The sequence below is a fragment of the Gobio gobio genome, assembly GCF_949357685.1.
Source record: "Gobio gobio genome assembly, chromosome: 21".
Classification (NCBI taxonomy): domain Eukaryota; kingdom Metazoa; phylum Chordata; class Actinopteri; order Cypriniformes; family Gobionidae; genus Gobio; species Gobio gobio.
In genome coordinates, this window is record NC_137117.1 from 27,070,473 (window position 1) to 27,091,810 (window position 21,338).

At 37.1% G+C, this 21,338-nt stretch overlaps 1 protein-coding gene across 4 annotated transcripts; it reads right to left on the bottom strand.

Moving 5' to 3' along the window:
- Window positions 1-267: 267 nt before the first annotated feature.
- Window positions 268-21,075, bottom strand: ccdc30 (coiled-coil domain containing 30). 4 transcript variants are annotated; one of them, XM_079802402.1, is made up of 30 exons: window positions 21,013-21,075; window positions 20,802-20,888; window positions 20,397-20,537; window positions 18,678-18,857; window positions 18,390-18,510; window positions 13,720-13,910; window positions 13,344-13,412; window positions 13,112-13,186; window positions 12,466-12,619; window positions 11,634-11,705; window positions 11,352-11,467; window positions 11,171-11,245; window positions 10,987-11,051; window positions 10,712-10,904; window positions 10,538-10,627; window positions 9,986-10,111; window positions 9,716-9,853; window positions 9,410-9,588; window positions 9,064-9,286; window positions 8,201-8,323; window positions 7,854-8,024; window positions 6,538-6,747; window positions 6,287-6,444; window positions 5,581-5,746; window positions 5,350-5,471; window positions 3,843-3,984; window positions 3,628-3,764; window positions 3,428-3,545; window positions 3,264-3,328; window positions 268-2,131 (listed from the first exon to the last, which is right to left on the bottom strand). In XM_079802402.1, the coding sequence occupies exons 3-30, from the start codon at window positions 20,409-20,411 to the stop codon at window positions 1,918-1,920; spliced, it is 3,708 nt and encodes a 1,235-aa protein (XP_079658528.1). In that variant the 5' UTR covers window positions 20,412-20,537; window positions 20,802-20,888; window positions 21,013-21,075; the 3' UTR covers window positions 268-1,917. The 4 variants fall into 4 exon arrangements, with proteins under 4 accessions (XP_079658528.1, XP_079658530.1, XP_079658529.1 ...); XM_079802404.1 differs by lacking the exon at window positions 13,112-13,186; XM_079802403.1 differs by having other exon boundaries at window positions 20,802-21,062.
- Window positions 21,076-21,338: the final 263 nt, after the last annotated feature.

Here is a 21,338-nt window from a genome sequence, read left to right on the forward strand (position 1 = left end):
ATTTAAAAAAGTAACAGGCATTTTGTCGTAAATTTTAAATGTTACTTGATTCCTTACTTTTTTTTAAAAAATCTCATTACGTAACTTGTAATGCGTTACCACCAACACTGACCATGTTGCCAATAATTTGTTCATGAACAACAGCTACTGGGGTGTTGCTTTGAGAACAATAAGTTCAGTACAAGACTTGAACTACAAGTTGTTTGCTGAGAGTCGTTTTCTGAGTAATAATTTTATCTCCAAAATGTGTAACCAATCAAGCAGGCATCATGAAAATAAGTTTATTAAGAAAATACATGCTTTGTCAGTGTGTACCATGTACACTGATGTCTGTCGCAATTTAAATGACATGAGCCCTATATGAATATTTTGTGAAAGTTGCATCCTAATATCGTATAGCAGCAGGACACAATGTACGATGCTTTCATAATGTACAGGCACAACTGCAGGATCTTGATCCTTTTGCCACAGCTCAAAGTAATACAATTTCTCATCTGTCAGATGATTTTACTCCCAGATCACAGGTCATTTCAGTCTCTAAGGACTATATACAAAACACAAAGAGAGTGCAAAATATTTAAAAACTCCCATTTCACCTCATTCAATAAGTAAACAACGATACTGTAAGGTTGCTAATGCTACCTGGTCTGTTTTCATGTCAGTAGCCAAATCATATACTCTACGTAAGTAGAGGTGTAAATAAATATGCTGACATTCCATGCCCTCTCACTGAAAAAAATAGTGGACATGTAAAAGTAACAATACATAGATGATCAACTATCCACTGAAAATATGATATAAAGTCTTTACAGCGTGAAATAAACACAGATGCACTACCATTCAAAAGATCGGGGTTAGTATTTTTTTTATGTTTATGCTCACCAAGGCTGTATTTATTTGATCTAAAAACAGTAATATTGTGAACAATATAAAATATTTGTTTTCTATTGTAAATAAAATGTATTTTATTCCTAAAGCTGAATTTTCAGCATCATTACGCCAGTCTTCAGTGTCACACGATCCTTCAGAAATCATTTTAATATGCTGATTTTGGTGGAAACTGTGATATGTTTTCTTCAGGGTTCTTTGATGAAGAGAAAATTCAAAAGAACCACATTTATTTGAAATAGAAATAGTTTGTAACAATGTAAAAGTCTAATCTCTTTTTTGATAAATGTAATGCACCCTTACTGAATAAAAGTATACATTTCTTTCAAATAATAATAAAAAATGTATTAATAAAATCTTACGGACCCTAAAACTTTAAATGGTAGTGTATATGCTTTCAGCTATAAAAGAGTGTAGTACCTAAAATCAGCATAGAAAATGAGAAAAGGTCTGCTGACACATGCAAACGCTTGATTTCAACTTGATCTCAAATACTTTGCTTATCCGAAGGCAATAGTGCATTTCAGTTGTAAAGACCAGCAGATGGTACCATCTGAACACAAAATAATAGTGCTTTAAGTGCTTTTCCACAGTTGTACCATTAAAGGGTAAATGTATTAAAAATACATATGGCATCTTATAGATGTGACGAGGCTATTGACCATAACTTCCAATAAAGTGTCATGTTTGTAAATGATATAAAATGTCATGCATTCTAGTCTGACTCTATATGAGCCACAAAGGCAATGTAACTGAATTCAACACAGGTGATATGAGCCTGAACAATAATACATCTCTTCACACTCGCTTTAAAAAAAACAACAATTAAAGTATAAGGAAATGAATTTGAAGACTTAAACATGACACACAGTCATGGTGCTACAGAAGCAACTTCTGGAGCAAGTTGTCTGTTTTACCCATCTAAACGTTTTACCCTTCTACAGTCATGTATTTTTAAACCTTGACTGATCCAGTGACTTTTCAGATTGGCAATCTCTGTAATGGCATTTCACAGTCTTTTTAACTCCCTCAGGCCTCATCGCTTGTGGCACTGAGACTTTCTTCCTGCTCTAACCTGCTGTTGGGAGCCACAGGTGAGGTCACGTTCAGGTAGCCTATCTCAGTGGACTGTGAAACGGGCACAGATGAGGAGATCTCTAGGCTCTTCACTCCAGAGTCACCCACTTTGACTTTGCAAATGGCATCCAATATTCCCCACGAGTCACAGAGCCCAGGCTGTGGACTAGAGCAAGATGTTGAAATGTAAGATGTCACCATTTGTTCATTAACACAGTAAAATAATCCCATATTGCACTGCAGCCTCAGCAAAAAAAAAAAAAAGCAAAATAGCAGATGAGACCAGCCAAATTGGGGCCAGCAAGATTTTCTTTATGTTTTGGATTAAGTCTCTTATGCTCACCAAGACTGCATTTATTTGATACTAGGGCTGTCAAAAGATTAATCGCGTTTAATCGCATCCAAAATAAAAGTTTGTGTTTACGTAATATATGTGTGTGTACTCTGTTAATTATTATTTATATATAAATATACACACAAGCATGTATATATTTAAGAAAAAAATATTATTTTTATATATAAAACATTTATATTTATATATATTATAGATTATATAAATGTATATACAGTATATACATGCAAATATTTCTTAAATATATACATGAATGTGTGTGTATTTATATATAAATAATAATTAACAGAGTACACACACATACAGTATATTATGTAAACACAAACTTTTATTTTGGATGCGATTAATCGCGATTAATCTTTTGACAGCCCTATTTGATACAGTACAACATTTGATGAAATGGTATTACAATTTAAACCAATTTTAAATTTTGTCTATGATAATATCTAAATGTAATTTATTCCTGTGATGTCAAAGCTGAATTTTCAGCATCATTACTCCAGTGTCACATGATTCTTCAGAACTCATTCTAATGATGATTTGGTCGAATCATTTCTAATCAATGTTAAAAAGGTTGTGCTGCTTAATATTTATGTGGAAACAGCGATGACATTTTTATCAGGATTTAAAAGTATTTATTTGAAACAGATTTTTTTGTAACAATGTAAAAGTCAACTGTCACTTTTGATTATTTAATGCATCTTTCCTGAACAAATGAATATTTTTATTTATTTGTTAAATCAAAACGCAAACATTCCAATGGAAGTGTATACTGAATAGCAAACTTAAAATGAGTTACAGAAAGTTATTGTTAATAAGAGTTTTATAGTAATTGAAATTATTACCCCATATTTTGTGTGCCATGTATTTTTTAATTTGACTAGATTTTGAAACTTTGAATTATTGAGTAGGTTGGAAGACTGAAAAAAAAGAATGAATTATATACCTTGGAGTTGACGTCCGTAACAGGCTCTCATGATGAGCTCCAGAAGGAAACATTTTCTTGACCTCCTAAGACATAAACACAAAATACAAGCAATCAGTGCAATCCAAATAATTTGAAATGCTGATTTATATTATAATAAAAAGAACAATTAAATAAATGTGTACCTCAACAGTACACATCGACTGAAGGTTTCTCAATGCACGATCTAAAATTCCTATCTGATTGGCCAATGTTAGAGTTTTTTCTTGCAGCTGTTTATTCTCCATCTCCAGGAATTTAACTCTAAGAGGAGACGGGACAAAAAGACGGTTAGCATGTTTCTGCGCTTTCCTGTCAGGTGTAGAAGAGGTAATGAGATGTTTACCTCTGCTGGATGGTTGTGGCAGTTCTCAGTCCATTGTTTCCCATCTCCTCAGCTTCACTTATTCGCTGCAGAAGTTCTCGTCTCTCCAGGAGGAGCTGGTCATTTTCTTCCGTCACAGTCCTAATCCAGTCCTTCTCCTGCTCATAGTGGAACACACTCAAGGTGAAGTGCATGTTAGGTATATAGTGTTATAGGTCAGGTCTAAAAACACTCACTTTCTCTGAGAGACTTGTCGCAAGAGCCAGATCGTTCTCCAGCTGCTGGATCCTGTGCTCATGTTGGGCGACCGTCTTCATGAAGATTTGTTTAGCTCTGCGCAACTTGGTTTTGTGCTGAGACTGTTTCTCGTTGTGTCTCCTGCAGGTGACCAGTTTCATGATTTCATATTAACACATTGCATGAAATATATATATATATATATATATATGACTTTTAAAATAGTATATTTGCTGTAATGCCAGCTACAGATGCGATTTCGGCAATGCTATAAGATCATTACAAATCACACTGTACGACATGGATCTAATAAACTTGTGTATGTAGACTGTACGATGATGCCACCTATTGAATCAGGCTACGATGCAAGTTAGTATAGTAGAATAAAATGTCATCAGCATGCGCTAGTGGTAAACAAATAGAGCAAGATAAATCACACTTTGGCAATTGTGGGTTTTAATGTGTGAGATAAAAAAAGAGGAAGCGAAAGAGGAGAATATGGATGCGGTCATGGCTAGAGAAAAGAGCCAACTTGAAATGCCAATTTTGCAAATGGAGCTTAAGGTAAATAATTTTAAGTTGATCAATACTACCATTTCATGTTTTTTTATTGGCTAGTCAGTAGACATAGGTCGTAGCAGCAAACACACTGTGAGATAAGAAATACATTTTTTGCAGGCTATCTTTGGTCACAAGCCATGAAAAAGGCCATCTTTGAACCTCTCTAACTGTATGACCACCATTTAGGAGCCACGACCACAGAAATCACCACAATCTTTTATTTGGGACAGCCTAAAATCATACAATGTGTACCGGGCGTACTACAATACTTTTCAAATCTGAACCGATTTTAAAAAACTAGGCATGATCATACACTTGCCGTCTTCGTAAATGGTTCAAGAGAAAAACTGGGCATCATAAACTAAATGACTTCACACACTACCAGACTTTCAAGTCGTTCTGAACAAAAAACTCACGCAAAAACATGCGCCTCATTGCAAGGAGTCACGTGTCAAATGAAAACAATATGTTCTAATATTGGCTCAAAATATCAAACGTGTTTGACTTTGATAAGTCTGTGTCCATCATACACTACACGATTTTCACAAGTTCACACTAGCATATATTTGGCGTGCTGTCCGAGGAGAGGACACCGAGTTCATAATTTGGCCCGAACCCAGAGTACTCTCTCCCCCCATATCTTTGGCTGGGATAGGAACAATCGAGAGTAAGGAGTTGGGGTGGAGGAGAGATGCTGGAAAACTGTTGTGAGAAAGGGGTAAATTGGCTATCTGAAGATTATCTAGATTATCTCCTGATCTTTGTTAATAAATCAATTTCTGTGAAATCTGTGAACTTCAACTGCCCAAAATCTGACTGGCTCTGAATTTCGGCAACTAGCATCGACTCATCCAGACTGCAAATCAGGGGAAAAAAATCTGAAAAAAAGTAATGTGTTGTATTCCTGCCTTAAGACTATAATGTCCACCCAGTGAATAATGATACCTGATGTGAGTGTCAAGCTGCTGAACAACCAGCATCAGTTCCTCCTGCAGTCTCTCAGACTCATGCTGGGAAGACAGAAGCTGTTCTTCCAACCTGTGGAAGCTCTTCTGACTGCTTCTCTGCTGCAGGACACATTGGTAGTTCATGGTCAGCAGCTCCACTAGTGCAGCATTTCAGCAATTAGTTTAATAATTATTATCATCAATTAGATGATAGTTTCACCTCACAAACCTCTTCTCTAGCTGTGTTAAGTTCACTCTCCAGCACCTGCAGCCGCGTCTCCAGCTCCTGCGTGCGGTGTGACATCTCCAAGTTGGTGCGTGTCAGAGTCGCATCCTTCGCCCTCAATGAGCGCACCTGCTGCTGGAGTTCCTCGTCTTTCTGCTCAAGTAATTTCCTATCAGAAAACACAGAAAGTCATTGTTAAGTTCACTAGATATATATTGGCTAGTGATATAGTAACACCTAATATAACATAAGACAGCTGCAATAAAACTGATTTGTTTTACACATTAACTAAATTAGAAAGAATTAATTGGTATAAAATATATCAATATGCATAAAATTATTTGAACTTGATCAATAATTCTGTAAAATAAACAAATGTATACTTTAGAAAGAAATGTAATACCATTATCTTACTGTATTTTCACAGATAAATAAATGAATAAACATGAATAATAAAGAAAAAACACTGAAAACAATAATGGGCCGGTAAGTCTGTGCGCACTGGAAATCATATTTTCTCAAATAAAGACTGGGATTTGCTCATTTTACATACAGCACACAGTAAAAATCATATTAATATGACATAGCAGCCAACTGGTTGTAGCATATGTTTTTTTAACTTGCCCTGTTTAGTAAATCTGGCCCTAAAAGTGATTATATATATCAGTTAACCACTAAGACTGCCTTGTGATGCAGTGACCTGTCTGACCTCTGTAGTTGATCCTCTTGCAGTCGGGCTCTGAGAGCAGACAGGTTATCAGACATGTCTCTGGTGTCTCTCTCTAGTTTGCTGGTCTCTCCGGCTCTGGCCTCCTCCAGGCGCAGCTTGTGCAGAGCGTTCTTCAGTTGCTGCTGCAGTTCTAAGACCTGCAGAGGTATTGAGGCACTGATAAATAAAGACATTCTTCATAACTGTTATACTACTGAACAAGAGCCTTTCAGCCTGCTCTAAACACACACCTTTTTGTCAGCAGCAATCACACGTGCCCTCTCTGAATTGAGCTCCTCCATCAAACTGCTGTTCGTCTGTCGGTTCTGAGCGCTTCTGGCCATCTCCAGCTCCAGATCTCTGGCTCTCTGCTGGAGTCTCTCCAGCTCTGCCACCTGTCCTGCAGTGCTTCCCTCCTGCTGGACTACTCTGGCCTGGGCCTGCTTCAGCTCTGCACAGAGCTAAAGAACAAAGCAGAAACATAAGGTGTATGAGCATTAAAAATAGTCTTGTGTAAATCTAGGAATATGTGCGGGATATGCCCATGTTTGACTAAAATTAAAGATTAAAATTAGGCCTACTCTATAAAAAAATAATAATTTGGTAACACTTTTATTTGACCTTGTTATTTGACCTTGTTATCCCTTTATTTTGACCATATTATGTTACATGTACTTACCATAGAAATAACAGTCAATTATGCATAATTACATCATGCAACTAACCTTCAACCAAAACCTAATCCTACCCAAACCCTATAGTAAATACATGTAGTTAATTAATATTACTCAGTACTTAAATATATAATTACACTTTATTTGAAGGTGTCATTGTTACAGTGTAAATATATATTTAAGTACATTTATAATACATACATACAGATTTTTATTTCAAATAAATGCTAATGTTACTTTCTATTCATCAAAGAATCCTGAAAAAATGTATCATGGTTTCTACAAAAACATTAAGCAGTACAACTGTTTTCAATATTGATAATAAGAAATGTTTCTTGAGCAGTAAATCAGCATGTTAGAATGATTTCTGAAGGATCATGTGACACTGAAGACTGGAGCTAAAATATATTCAAATATACAAGTTATTTAATATTGTAATAATATTTCAAGTATACATTTTTATGTATTTTTGATTTAATAAATTCAGCCTTGTTGAGCATAAGATACTTCTTTCAAAAACATAACATCTTACTGGACACTTTTTCCACACTTCATGTATTTCCTTATGCATTATGTAACAAAATACCAAAGTAAATCTACTATATTTATTTAAAACAAATGCCAACACTGGGGTGTCCAAACTCGGTCCTGGAGGGCCACTGTCCTGCAGAGTTTAGCTCCAAATTGCCTCAACCTGCCTGGAAGTTTCTAGTATGCCTAGTAAGACCTTGATAAGCTGGTTCAGGTGTGTTTAATTGGGGTTGGAGCTAAACTTTGCAGGACAGTGGCCCTCCAGGAGCAGGATTGGACTAATGCAATAACATTCATTCATTTCAAATGTGTCCAAATACTTTCTGGTGCCCCGCACAATTTCTATGCATGTTTTTTTTTACCTTGATCTTTTCCTGGTCAAGGAGTGCAATGTGCCTCTTAAGGTCTAGATTTTTCTCTCTCTCATAGCGCAGCTCTCGCTCAGCAGAGGTGAAGAGGTGCTGGGTTCTCTGCAGGTCCTGTCTCAGCTGTTTGTTCTCCTCTCCCTTCTGTTGTAGGAGTGAGTCCTGAGCCTGTGCACAGCCACATAATGGTCAGGTTATGCATAGCAAACAGGGAAAATATAACAAAAACAATAGTGTTATTATAAAATTAATCAGATAATACAAATCTTTTTTGCATGAATGAAAGTAAAAATGAACGTGAATATGTTTGTGTGGGTATAGAAAGATTGGAAACCAGGGCTGACCTTAGCCCGGGCCTGGACCTCACTGATCTGGGCTTGCAGGGCCAGCTGGTGTTGGCCAGCCAGATGTCTCTCCTCCTCCAGGGTGGAATGTAGCTTACTCATCTCTGACTTCACACAGGCCAGCTATAGGAGACGCACAAAACATCAAACAGTTTACACATTTCAAATTCAGCTAACAGGCCAAAAACTCCATGGACACTGCCGTTCAAAAGTTTGGGGTCAATATGTTTCTATAATACTTTTATTCAGGAAGAATGCATTAAATTGATTGGAGTGACACCGTGTCTACCCTGGACACGACCGTTGATGCGCCGCACCGCAACAGCTAGAAGCTGTCTAAACTGATCGTGACTGTTGCAAAGCATTTTGTCACATGCAGCTGAACCGTGGCTTGTGTACTGCAAATACAGACGAGTATCGTCTATTGTGTCACCCTTTTCAGGTGTTCTCCTTCGACCACTGCCTGCCACCAATTTGATTTATGACGGGCAGCATACTCTGCAGTGATGCAACCGTGTTCCCCTCACACACATACTATTAAAGTCTTTCGAGGTTTGGGCAAAAAAACTCCTGGTAATAATGTGTTTTCAGGTATTTTATTCATTCTTTTCACAGTGCTGAAAGTCATAAGGTGACTATGTGAAACACATACCTCACTTATATGATTTTATGGTGGAAATTTGTTATTATTCTTGTTAACCCAGATGTATTTTGACCAAAAACAATGCACTGTGGCTTTAATTTAGCGTAAGCGCCGCAGCAAAAATAGACTTGGCGCTGTAACGTTCACGGCATTGCCACTTCTGCACCTCAGAGTGAAAAAATATGCGCCGCTTACGCATCCAGTGTGAAGCAGGCCTTACCTGACAAACCCCCTCATCCTGTGCAGCAGACTTGTGGTTGGCCGTTTGCTCCTGTGATGCTCTGGGTGTCTGCTCTCTGGTATACTGGAGCTGCTGTTTCACATGCAGGAGCTCCAGACTGAGTCTCTCTTTCTCCCCGTCAGTCTGAAGCCTCTCGTGGGCTTTCTCGCTGAGCTCCCTCTGTAGCTGCATCACTTGCCCACGCTTCTCCATCAGCTCATCCCTAAACACAGACAAAGTACCTCTTACCACATGCTTTCTACTTAGACAAGGAGCTTCAGCAACATTTATAATAATTTAGTTGAAAATGGGGGAAAAGTGATGTATCTGTAACAGACTGCCTTACCTTAGAGTGTTGTGCTCCTTCTCTAGACGAGTCAGTTCTGTTCTCAGCTTGTCCACCATGGACTTAAGCTCTACCACCTGTCCCCTGCTGTCTCTCAGGTCCTCTTCGGCACGGCTGTTCTCTGTCTTAAGTGTCAGGTTGTCCTGGAGCCGCGTCTGAGCACGCTCCAACTGGGCCACCTGCAGAGTACAAACATAGCCTCAGTGAGTATTTGCAAGCTACAGGAAGTATATCAAAGCATCCTAACAAATAAATTTCTTTCTTTGTGATATAAACCTATAATTGAATGACCTTCATTTTTATTACCTTTTCTTCCAAAATGCCTTTTTCTCCTTTAATCTGAGTGAGGTTCTTGTTAAGTGTCTTCCCTTGTCGACATTCTACCTCGAGTCTCTGGACCTCCACACGTAATCTCTTCAGCTCCTCGTGGTCTCTTTGCATGACCTGTTCACATGTGTATCGTTTATGTGCAATTCATGGTTTCAGATCACTTTATTATAATTCTTCTAAACAAATGCATAGTTCAATATGAAAAACTTTCTCTAAAAAGTGTGTCATGTGTGGCAATGATATTACCTCCTTTTCCTTTTTAAGTGCAGCCTTGGTTACAGATAGATCCACCTCCAGCTGTTTCCTCCAACCTTTTTCTTCAGCAAGACGACCCTCGAGGAACTTCAGTCTTTCTTGAATGTTCTCACTAAGCTTTGGATTAAAAGATCATGAAAATAAAATGTATTCTACCACATACTCAGAGGGTGCAAGTAAGTGGCTTTTTCACTGTCTTAAGGCCTGTTCACACCAAGAATATTAACTATAACATTAACTATATCAGCGTTTGCACCAACAGACAATATATCATTTTGTTTATTCTTAAGTGCGCGCTGCTATTATGTTGCCTGCCACTTTTAAATGGAAAAGCTCTTAAAGCAGAAGGGATTCTGATGGCAGTTTTATTGTTCATCAGCTGGAAAAAAAATCATTCTGTAAGTGATTCCAACAATATCGTTTCTCTGTGCTGTTATCGTTATATTTGTGCTGTGAACTCTGCTATTCTTTTATATTTTATAATAACTTTATTGTTATTGGTATAGTTATTGTCCTTGGTGTGAACAGGCCTTTAACCTTTACCTCAGAGTCAGTCCTTCGAACCTGATCTTCCTCTTTCTTCTCAAGTTTCTTGATATCCCTCTTACTCAGTTCTTCCTCAATACTTTTAATCTAGAAACAAACTCCGAGTCATCCTCAACATTTAGGTGGTTATTTCTCCAATTCAGCCCCATAACATTACGGCTAAAAGCGCACCTTTCTCTGTAACCCCTCTATCTCACAGTCATGACTCTCGCGCTCATCTTTCGCTGCGTTCTGCGCCTCCCCCAAAAGTGCCTCCAGCTCCTCGTTTCGCTCCACCAGCTCCTCGTGCTCCCGCTGCTGCTTCTGCAACCTCCTCTCCAACTCTCGCAGGCGGCTATCCTTATCTTCAGACTCTCTCAGACACCTGCCGAAAAACAAAAATGCCATATCAGCATCTTTAAAGTGTGGAAGCAATGACATAATGACGAAGGAGAGCAAAGCTTCACCTTTTGTGGAGTATCTCGTCATCTGCAGCAACTGATGAATCCGCATCAACATCATTCCCAACACCCTGACAAAAAAGCATCTGTAAGTGCTCTGAGGAAACTATACAATATTAAATTATATGTTTCATGCAATACATGCAAACTAGCCCCTTCAAGAGAGGACTGTAATAGAATGTATATCTACCTGTGCAGAGTGTATTTTATTGCGCTCTAATGTCTCGTTGATCCCTTGAGATGAGTGCAGCTTTGATTGTTCAACCTATGGCACACCGACATGGCAAAATATATATATTTCCTGTTTACAAATTGCAAATATCTAACACGTTGTGGCACTAAAATAAAACTTTGAAAACAATTATTCTTGCCAGTTTAAGAAGAGTCCTCCTCTCTGTGTCCATGGAGCGAACTCTATCCCTCAGCACACGAATCTCCCCATCCAGTCGTTCATTACGTTCCTTGGCCTTCTGCAGCTCCACCATATCTGTCAAACACAGAGTTTACAACCAGAAGACATTCTTTGAAATTTATTCATGATTACTTATATCTTAATTTAGAGTACTTTGGTCTACACTGTAGTATTTTGAAGTGTCTTTATAAATAAACTTGCAAATGTGTGATGTTATATCTTGCTGCAGACAAAATCTCACCACACTGTTTAAGCTTGTCCACTTCCTGTTTTAACTGCTCCACTTCCTCCCCAGTTTTCTGCAGGTCAGGTACTGAAATTAAAAAGTTTACATTATCCATTAAGACAAAATAGTTAGAGAAAACAGTAATCTTAAACTAGATTTTTACATTCTAAAGACAACATGAGTGATGCTTGGTCACCACAACCATTACCAGGGTGTTCTGGGTGGTTTTGTCTGTTTTATCATTCACCAGGGGAAAATATTTAGTTTAATTGCATAACAATATTTGTTGATGTTAAAGAGTTCCTCAGTTACAGTCAATCGGCATCCATTAATATTGGATATTTAATTGTTTGTACTAATATAAATATTAGATGAAAAACTAAAAGTTAAATGAAAATGAGATGTTGCCACAGCAATTGTAAAATTACTAAAACTGAAATTAATATTAATTAAATCTAAATAAAAATATAAAAACAAATATTAGCAATGACAAAAACACAATAAAAATATGAGAATTAAATAAAATTAAAAATGAAATAAAAGCAAAAGCTTATTCAAAATGTTAGTATATTAATAGTAATTAAAATAACTGCATCTAATGCTCACTTGAGGTCTTTCAAATCACTAAATAATTTAATAACACTGTTAAATGTAATCTTTATATTTTTCATACTGTACATTATAATGTTGTGATGCCTAAATTCATTTGTAGGATTTAAAAATTATAGATTTTAATATTTAGCGTTTTATTATATTAGTGTTACATTAACATTGCCAATTATCGGTAATCAGGCATAATATGAAAATAATTATCAGTTTATCGATATCGGAATGGTTATTCACTTACCAGACAAGTTTTGGACCTTACGGGCGAGATCCAGTTCATCTGTCAAGTGGCGGATCTCTTTATGTGCCATAGCAAGACGACTCGATGCCTCTTCCAGATCCCTCTCCAGCTTCTGCCGCTCTGTGCACTCTCTACTGAGTTCTTCACTGTGGGCCTACAGGACACAGAGCTGTCAGTGAGACATAAACCTGGCTGCACTGGGTGGACAAGCAAAAAGCATGTCGGCCTCCATGCGTTTTTAACATGCATGAGCCACACAACACAGGTGAAGCTGAATGTGGATCATGTTCCAGTGTGAACAGAGTTTAATATGTGCCTGCTCTCCCTTATAACCATCAGAGACAACGGTAACATTGGGACAAACAGCCTTTGGTTAGTAACCACCCTGAAAGAAAAGCGCTCCGTAGTGCTGTTAGGGTCCAGAGTGAAAATAAGAAGTGTTAATATCATGCTAGGCTCAGCATGTTGTTATTCTCTGCTTTGAGTTCAACCAAGGCATGCATTATTTCATGGAGCTGCCCTAATCTGATTTAAGTGGATCATCCTGTCAAGGACAATACGGAAGGTTCCACCTCTCGTGATTTACACTTCGTGTGATGCCTTTTTATATGAGTCCAATCGAGTTATGAAAGGTACGGGAACGTACAAGAAGGTTCTGTGCTCTTAGTGTCGCCTTGCGCACACCAAAGAACTTCCTCCAAGGACTTTGAACTGATGATTCCTGTCCATTTAGGGAGGGACAAAGAATTAGGAGAAATTATGATGTACAACACACAGAGAGAGAGAGATGGACAACAAAACACTTAAATATAGATGAGACACTGCACACTGCTTTTGAAATTGCTGCCTGCTTATGGGACACTCTGAGATCTTCTCACCTTATTCATGTTTTCCTTTTGCTGTCTGAGTTCCTCTTCTAATGCGTGACGGATATGATCCAGCTCCTCCTGATTTCCATAAAAGAGGAGATATTAAAATGGCCATACAACTAACAAGCCACAAGTAAGGTATTACTATCAAGAAAAGACACCAAATTTTTTTACACATACAGTATTTTGCCATTATTACCATATAAATATTTACATTTTATGCAGTCTTTCATCAAAGCACTTTCTGTATCCTAAATACACACAATTAAATAACACTTAAATATGAAATATAGTTTTACAACTAAATATAGTTTTTGCATAATGGTCTGCCTGTTGACTTTACACTTTTAAGAACACTGAAGTTAAGCTTTTATTCGCATAGCACCTGTAGATGCACCTCTCTGAGGTTGCCGGTGAGGGTCTGGGTGTCCAGCTTTCTTTCAGCTGCCTCCAGTCTCTCCAGCAGTGTGACTCTCTCCACCAGCAGATAGGCCACTTGCTCACTCGCACTGCTCTGGCTGATCTCTGCTAGACCCTCCTGCTCCAGCATCTCCACCACCTCCTTACACTGGGAGTCTGACAAACACGGCGTACATAAGGATCACTTACTGGACTAAAAGTAGGTTCAAATTAGCCACTGTGCAGAAAGCAAGAGCTATGTTGCGAATGGAATACTAGCATACTACTTGCGTACAATTTTTTCACCTCTTCAATATAAACTCATTACCTTGCATTTTTAATCAAATTGTATGTAAAAAAAAAATAATTAAAAAAAGTATTGTTATTGTTAATTAAAACTAAAACTATTAATAATTTTTGTTAATTAAAATAAAGCTAAAATAAAATACAAAAAAATATTAGATAAAGAACTTAAGAGTACAACTTAAAATTGGAATTAAATATATTTAACATGAAGTACTACAATAAAAATAACTGCAATAAAAATAAATTAAAGCTAAATAGAAATATTTAAAAAAATATATATAAAAATGACAAAAGCACATCAAATTACTAAAACTAAAATAAAAAAGAAAACTAAAAATATATAAGCTAATATTAAAAATAAAAGCTACAATTATTTATTAATTTCAAAATATTAATAAATACTATAAAATATATAAAGGGTACATTTACACACCAACATACTAAAAACAAAGGTGGTCAAAAACTGTACCCTTTCACACGGATCCGCGAAAAAGACTAAAAACACTTTTATGCAGTAGGTGGTGATGTCACTTTGGAAAAAAAAAGAAAACTACGCCCCTATAGCAGGCCCGGCCTCAAGGAGGTGCTATGATGATTGGGATTTAAACCGGCACATGATATAAACCAAATGCAATAAACCCACCCCGCAAACGCGTTTAACCGAAGGGGACACAACCCCACCCCGCGAAACGTGATTTCAAAAGCCTCCCCAAGCCGCGTGTCCTGGCACCGGGATTGACCAATAGACTGAACACGTAAAATGCATGCACATGACGTGACCATTTCCATGAATTCACATTTTTATAGTTAACACAGAGACGATAGCGGTATCATTATCAAAAACTTGAACTTTGAAATCGTTTATGAAATTTGGTGTTTTCAGACCCCTAAAGCGCAGTTGTCGTATAAATGAACGGCTAAAACACATAAAACTTTTTCTGTTTATAGTTGAAAAACGGTGTCGTGTAAATGGCCCCTAAAATAACATTTTGACTACTGGTTGTCAGATGAAACGAGTTTATCGACCGATATTTCGACCGATATTTTGATTTACCGATATTTTCCCCGATATTTAAGCATTTTACCATAATCGGATATCGGTTTTGTAATATCGGATTTACCGATAAACGGCGCCATCTTGTGGGTGTTTTGAGAATTGCTCGCAGGATCGCCATTACAGGGCATCTGAGGTGAGACGTGGGGAGATGAGACAATGGCGTGCACAGGTAAAGTATACTTGCCTGCTTTGCTGTAATTAGTAAACTTTATTTAACATAAGTCATTAATACACAAATTAGATGGTACATAAATGCCTGAAATCTAGCAAGTTTATTCAAGATTTGACGGATTATTTTACATGCCTCCATGAGCTCGCTCTCTTTGAGACAAGCTCACCGAGCCACATAAAATAATATGTCAAGTCCTGTCCAAATACAGATGCATAAATAATACATCCATGAATGAGCACATGTTGCAAATAAAAGCGCTGAATTTAATTCTCTCCCTGTTGTCTATGCTCATCATTAGTCTCGTGAAGTCGTCTGTATTTTGCTGTTCACGCAGCGGGTTGATGCTCAGGAAATGCTCCACGGCCACCACATATAACTTTAACAAGATTCACTTGTTTAAAACACCGTAATTAATTATATAAACATTTACTTAACAATTAATTCGCTAATAAACATCAAAGTAGGCTAAACAACTCTATGGATATTAATTATTTATTATCTCTGCGAACGATCGCAATTTGAGTAGTTCTGTGTAAATGCATCGATAAACATCAGTTTGTCAGCAGATATTTCATAATCTACAACGACAAAAACATTAATAATTCTGATATAACTTAACATACCATTTGAGAAATGCAATAAATTACGATGTTTTGTTTGTTATATTCCAATATTCCAAAGAATATTATTCAGTTATTGAACATTATCCAGCGAATTATTCTTCACTCTTTAACCTATTAAACAGTTTATAAATCTACTAAAACTGTAGTTTAAAATTAAGTATTACATTTCTGCAAAGTTGATATGACTCCTGTCTTTAATTAATTTTCTCCATTTGAAAACATTACACATTCTACATTTATTTTGCTTATTGTTAACATTAGTGTTGCTGCTGATGCTTTTTATAAATACAATTATTTTTGTAACATGAAGATTCAAATTAACATGAAAGAATACTAATTTTCAACACTTTTTTTTTTAAGATGACTGAAAGGAGGAAAACCCAAAGTGAAGTATGTCATTGCCAGTGCTGGCAGTTTGCAAAGAATGCTAAATGAATGTGAGCATGGGGTCAAAATCTAAAACAACAAAAAATACCAGTGCACTTTTTTATTTTTGTGCACTTTCAGACCCCTCTATTTATTGTTGTATAAATAAGATTTGTTTTGTTTTCTATGCAAAGAGTGAGTGATTGTTATATAAAAAATGGTTTGTTCAGTTCAGTGGTGTTGTAATCGTGTCAAAAACAGAAGAAAAACAGTAAATAAATATAGGTTCTGTATATCGGTTATCGGGCACATAAAAACAAAAATTATCGGTATCGGTATTGGTTCTAAAAAATCAATATCGGTCGATCACTAAACGAGTTGTATTGTGGCAGATATTACTTCTGGACCATGGAAGGACCAATCAAGCACACTGCATTGTGGGATTCAGCATTCTACACATTATGCTCTGTTATATACTGCTAGGGTGACCACCATCAAACAAACCAAATGTGGGACGATGTGGGACATGTTACCAACACTAAAACATAACCTGAAACTGTTGTATAATCTTTATTGTCATTTAAATTCAACATCACTGAGCCCAAAGGCAGCAGGCATCATGCAGACAACTATTTTTGAAACAGTTCTGACTAAGTCCAACTAAAATCCAAAAAAATAAATAATGAACAAATAAAATATAAAACAACATGAAATGAGTTAATTGACAGTCTTATTAATTTATATTATATATTAAGAATATAACCAATTTACCGAATTATCGGTAGGATAGGACTTTAAAAAAACGGCAGTTGTATTTGTGTAAGGCGGGATGTTACTTCTGACGAAGCGCTGTTAAAGGGGTGATGAATTGAGAAATCAACTTTCCAACTTGAACTTTGTTCGCTTCATTACACCACAGAATCAATTGTAAACAAGATACAGGTCGAGACTGGATTTGCAGACATATTGAGATTAAAACACAATGCTGTGCCTTCTATATTGGATCCGACAGGAATGGTGCAACACACTTATGTGAGTAAAACATGTTTTTTTTATATGTGTTAGAATTGCATTGTTACAGATAGTTTGATATCTATTGATTACATACCTTAGCATGCTGTCACAGGCTGGAGAAGGTGTTATTGGTTCATTCGTGATCAGACTCGGACATGTAACGCCAGTTCTCGCAAAATCCAACGTCCTGGGGCTATGTGTTTTTCAGACGGGCTACCAAAACGGCCTGCCGATGGGCTATCTTAAATAGTGAAATAACATTCCTTTCTTGCTTTCTTGCACTCGCTTGCGCGTGTGTGTGTGTACGGTTCGTGGATATATTCACTGATCGGGCCAGCCAATTAATACAAAAATAACATTCCAATCAATAGCGGGTGGATGAAAGATGAATCATTGTGTTTGTTTGATAAAGATATTCTTCGAGTCCTGTGAGCGTTTCTCCAGACACTTTCAAAAAAATTTCCACATGTACTGAGGGGAATTGAAGCTCATTAAATATGCAAATCTTATCCAATCCTAGCCGTGGTCGTTTATTTCCAAGTCTTCAGTGCGGCACGCCCATCAAAACCGAGCGTTTTTCAGAGAGCCTCAAAACCAAGGCAGAAAATAGCCTATTACTTATTCATCATGATGTTTTTGAATGTAAAAAAACACAAACGTCATAAGTTGACCTCAGACAACAGTATAAATTTTTTTAAAAAGCCAGTTCATGACCCCTTTAAATACAGGTGAAAAACGATGCCGCAAAAATAATAAATAAAAAGCTTTCTTAAAAAGGCAAAAGAACGCATGCATGTTTTCTTAATATCATAATTAAAAACCAACAGACTGATGAAAATCCGGGACATTTTCTCAATATGCGACGTGCGGGACAAGGGGTGAAAATGCTGTGCGGTACAACGCAAAGTGGGACGGGTGGTCACCCTATATACTGCACATTTGAGAAATGTGGTAGCTGATCTGTGTGTTCTAAGACTACAGAAAACTATTCTAAGGAGGATACGAAAAGTATGTATAATGCAGAAATAGTATGACAGTAGTATGCTATTCGAAACACAGACAAGGACAAAACTGCGAACACAATCTTACGTATGATCAAATAAATATAAAACCCTCACCCTGTTGGTGTTTCATTAGAGCGAGTTCAGCACGGAGCTGTTCGTTGTCACGTTCGTACTCCGCTGTAATTGATTCCCGCTCCTCCAGCATGTTTCGAATATGCTCCACGTAATTTTCCACCTTGAAAAAAACCCCATCAAACAACCAGTCGGCACAGCAAAGGCATTAGCTACAGAAGGAGTTTGCTTTGGTCAGGAAACAGTGTCATCATGTTACAATGTTGATGAGGGAGACCATGATTAGCTATTCTTTTGGGTGGAGTGCCGGCCTGCCATCTGCTGGCTCACCTCTCTCATCTCGCTGGCCTGCTGTGTGCGCAAAGTCTGCAGGTCTTCAGTGGCTGAAGTCAGGCTGCCCTCACTGCTCTGAAGCAAATGCCACAGGTGCCGCTCACGCTCCTCTGCTGAAGCCTCAGGGGACATACCGTCCCTGTGCAAGCGCAGGGTGATCTCGTCCAGCTCCTTTTCCTTGGGAGGAAACAAAACAATGAGCCTTCTTTCATTTTTTTCTTGAACAGTGTAAATGACGCCTGAGTTACCTGACACCATCTAGCACACTCTGTCATCCTGTCAACAGTGCGTCTAATTGTTCTGTGCGAAGTATGTCTCAGAAGGTGCCTAATATCTCTCTATACTGTAACTGTATGAATAAGCAGTTTTTAAATGGGGGGCCGGGGCCCACTAGGGGGCGTCAAAACTTCTAAAGGGGCTGCAAAATGTTTTTAAATGCTTCAAAATTATTTTGTATTCAAAATGTTTGTATCTGCATATAGATCAGTGATTCTCAACCAGGGGGGTAGAAAGGGGACCGCAAGATGGCTTTAAATTATTTAAAATAAGACAAAACAAACTTTTAATCAAGATGACAACTGACATATTTATATTTTAATTATTTTACTCAACTGTCTATTTTTTTATTAAAGCTACACTGTGTGATATTTTCCCCCATCTAGTGGTGAAAAGGTATATGACCATCCAGAGAATTTTTGTTTCTGTTCCTCTCAATTCCGATTTCGTTTTAACTCCTACGGTGGCTGATTTAGTCCAAGATTAACATGGCTTCCAGTTCGACCTCGTCCACATTCGACACGGTGCCATAGAGTGTTAAAACGCGAAAGGCGAAGCTTGAATTTACGGGTATGTCCCTCTTTGGCTAATGTACTTTCAAGATGGAGGGGCAACATGGCGACCCGCATTTGAACCCCTCACCCGTATGTATTTTCAATGGCATATTATAAACTTACGAGAATACTTTATTACTTGAAAGAAGTAAATATACATTAATGAGCACATATATTTTTGAAAGAACTGTTTTTAGCTAAGAATAAACTAAAAAAGTTACACAGTGTAGCTTTAAGAACTCGTCTTAGAAAAGTTGCATATATGAAGAAATTTTGGATGTGAGATTTCTAGGCCTAGAAAGTTATGAAAACTAATAATATCATAAAGCCATGGAAAACTCCATTGTGAACATCTATTTTTATATTAAGCTCAATATTCTGAAATACTAATATGTAGAAGAATTTGCTGAGAAATGACCATAAAGTTAAACAATTATTTTAACTTAATCATAGTCATAATAGTTTAAATCCATTGTTGAACCCTGAAGAACACTCAGTTCTTGAATCTACTTTTAATTAATTTAAATATAATATATATTTTCTAATTAATTACTTTCGATCGACGTGTAATGTCTCTAAATAAAAACAATCAGTTTTGTATTTACCACGAAAGTACCAGAAATAGTAAAACAAATAATGCATTAAAATATATTGAGATTAATTAGTATCTGGTGATAATAATAGTTTAGGCGGGGGGGGGGGGGGCTTTTTGTAACAATTTAAGCAGACATACATGAGGAAACGTGTGTAGGGACCTTTGTAACTTGGTGTTTAGAGAAATACTGCCATACAGTCAATGGCCAATATAAGCATATTACATAGTCTCAATTTACTAACCTTTCCCGCTTATAGCATATTTATAAATACAAAAACGACGACACCATACCTCTCTTTTTTCCATGGCCGAGTACAGCTGAACTGTCCGTGCATCACTTGCAAATGAGCCAAGAGTGTTTATGAGAACATAGTTTAGATTGTGGTTTCCAGCATTTGCGTCCGCCCATGACAGTCTCTGCCCTAATCATCACTTCATAATAAAAATAAAGAAAAACATGACGTGTTACTGTAGTTACTTTAAGCAGCTTTAAGCAACAACTAACTTTTATAAACTAATAACAACGAAACTGTAACAAACGAGTACACATGATCTTCTGCATAATCCCCAAAATCCATTATCATCCGTCATCAAAACTTTCTCTCTCATATTCACAATATATCTGCAGTCACGGGTGTATTTGACAGGAATAATGTTGCTTCGGGTTTTTACTGCAATATAAAAAAGTTTTCTAACCCTCTCCGAGTCCCAGTCCGCTAATTTTGGCTAGCGGGCTAGTTCGCAGGGATTACGCACGAGCCTCTTTTCATATCCTCCAGGCGGCTGTTAAAAATAAAACAAATTAAGATTGTCGTTGTCCTTCAACATCTATTTGACACCGTTAATAATGCCTGTTTGTTTGCAAATATTGATGCAACACTAGAGTGCCGTATCTCATGAGGCCTACCAAGTGTTTTGTTGCAGCTGCTCGCAATAGCTTGGACCGAGTCTCTAGGCAACGGGTTAAACCATTATGGACAGAGAGAGGGGAGAGAGAGAGAGAGGACGCTGCGTTGAGAAGTGTCATATTATCCCAGCAGATGGCGGTGGGATATAAGTGATTCTATAAATCAATAAGCAACCAAAAAGTATTAGTCTAGAATAGAGCAATGAATGACTGAACTGAACTATTCAATTCATATTTTATTTTTTAAGTAATGCATTCATTGTTCATATGAAACAGTAACATTGTGAAATATTTAAAATACATTTAAAATGTATAAAACATATATT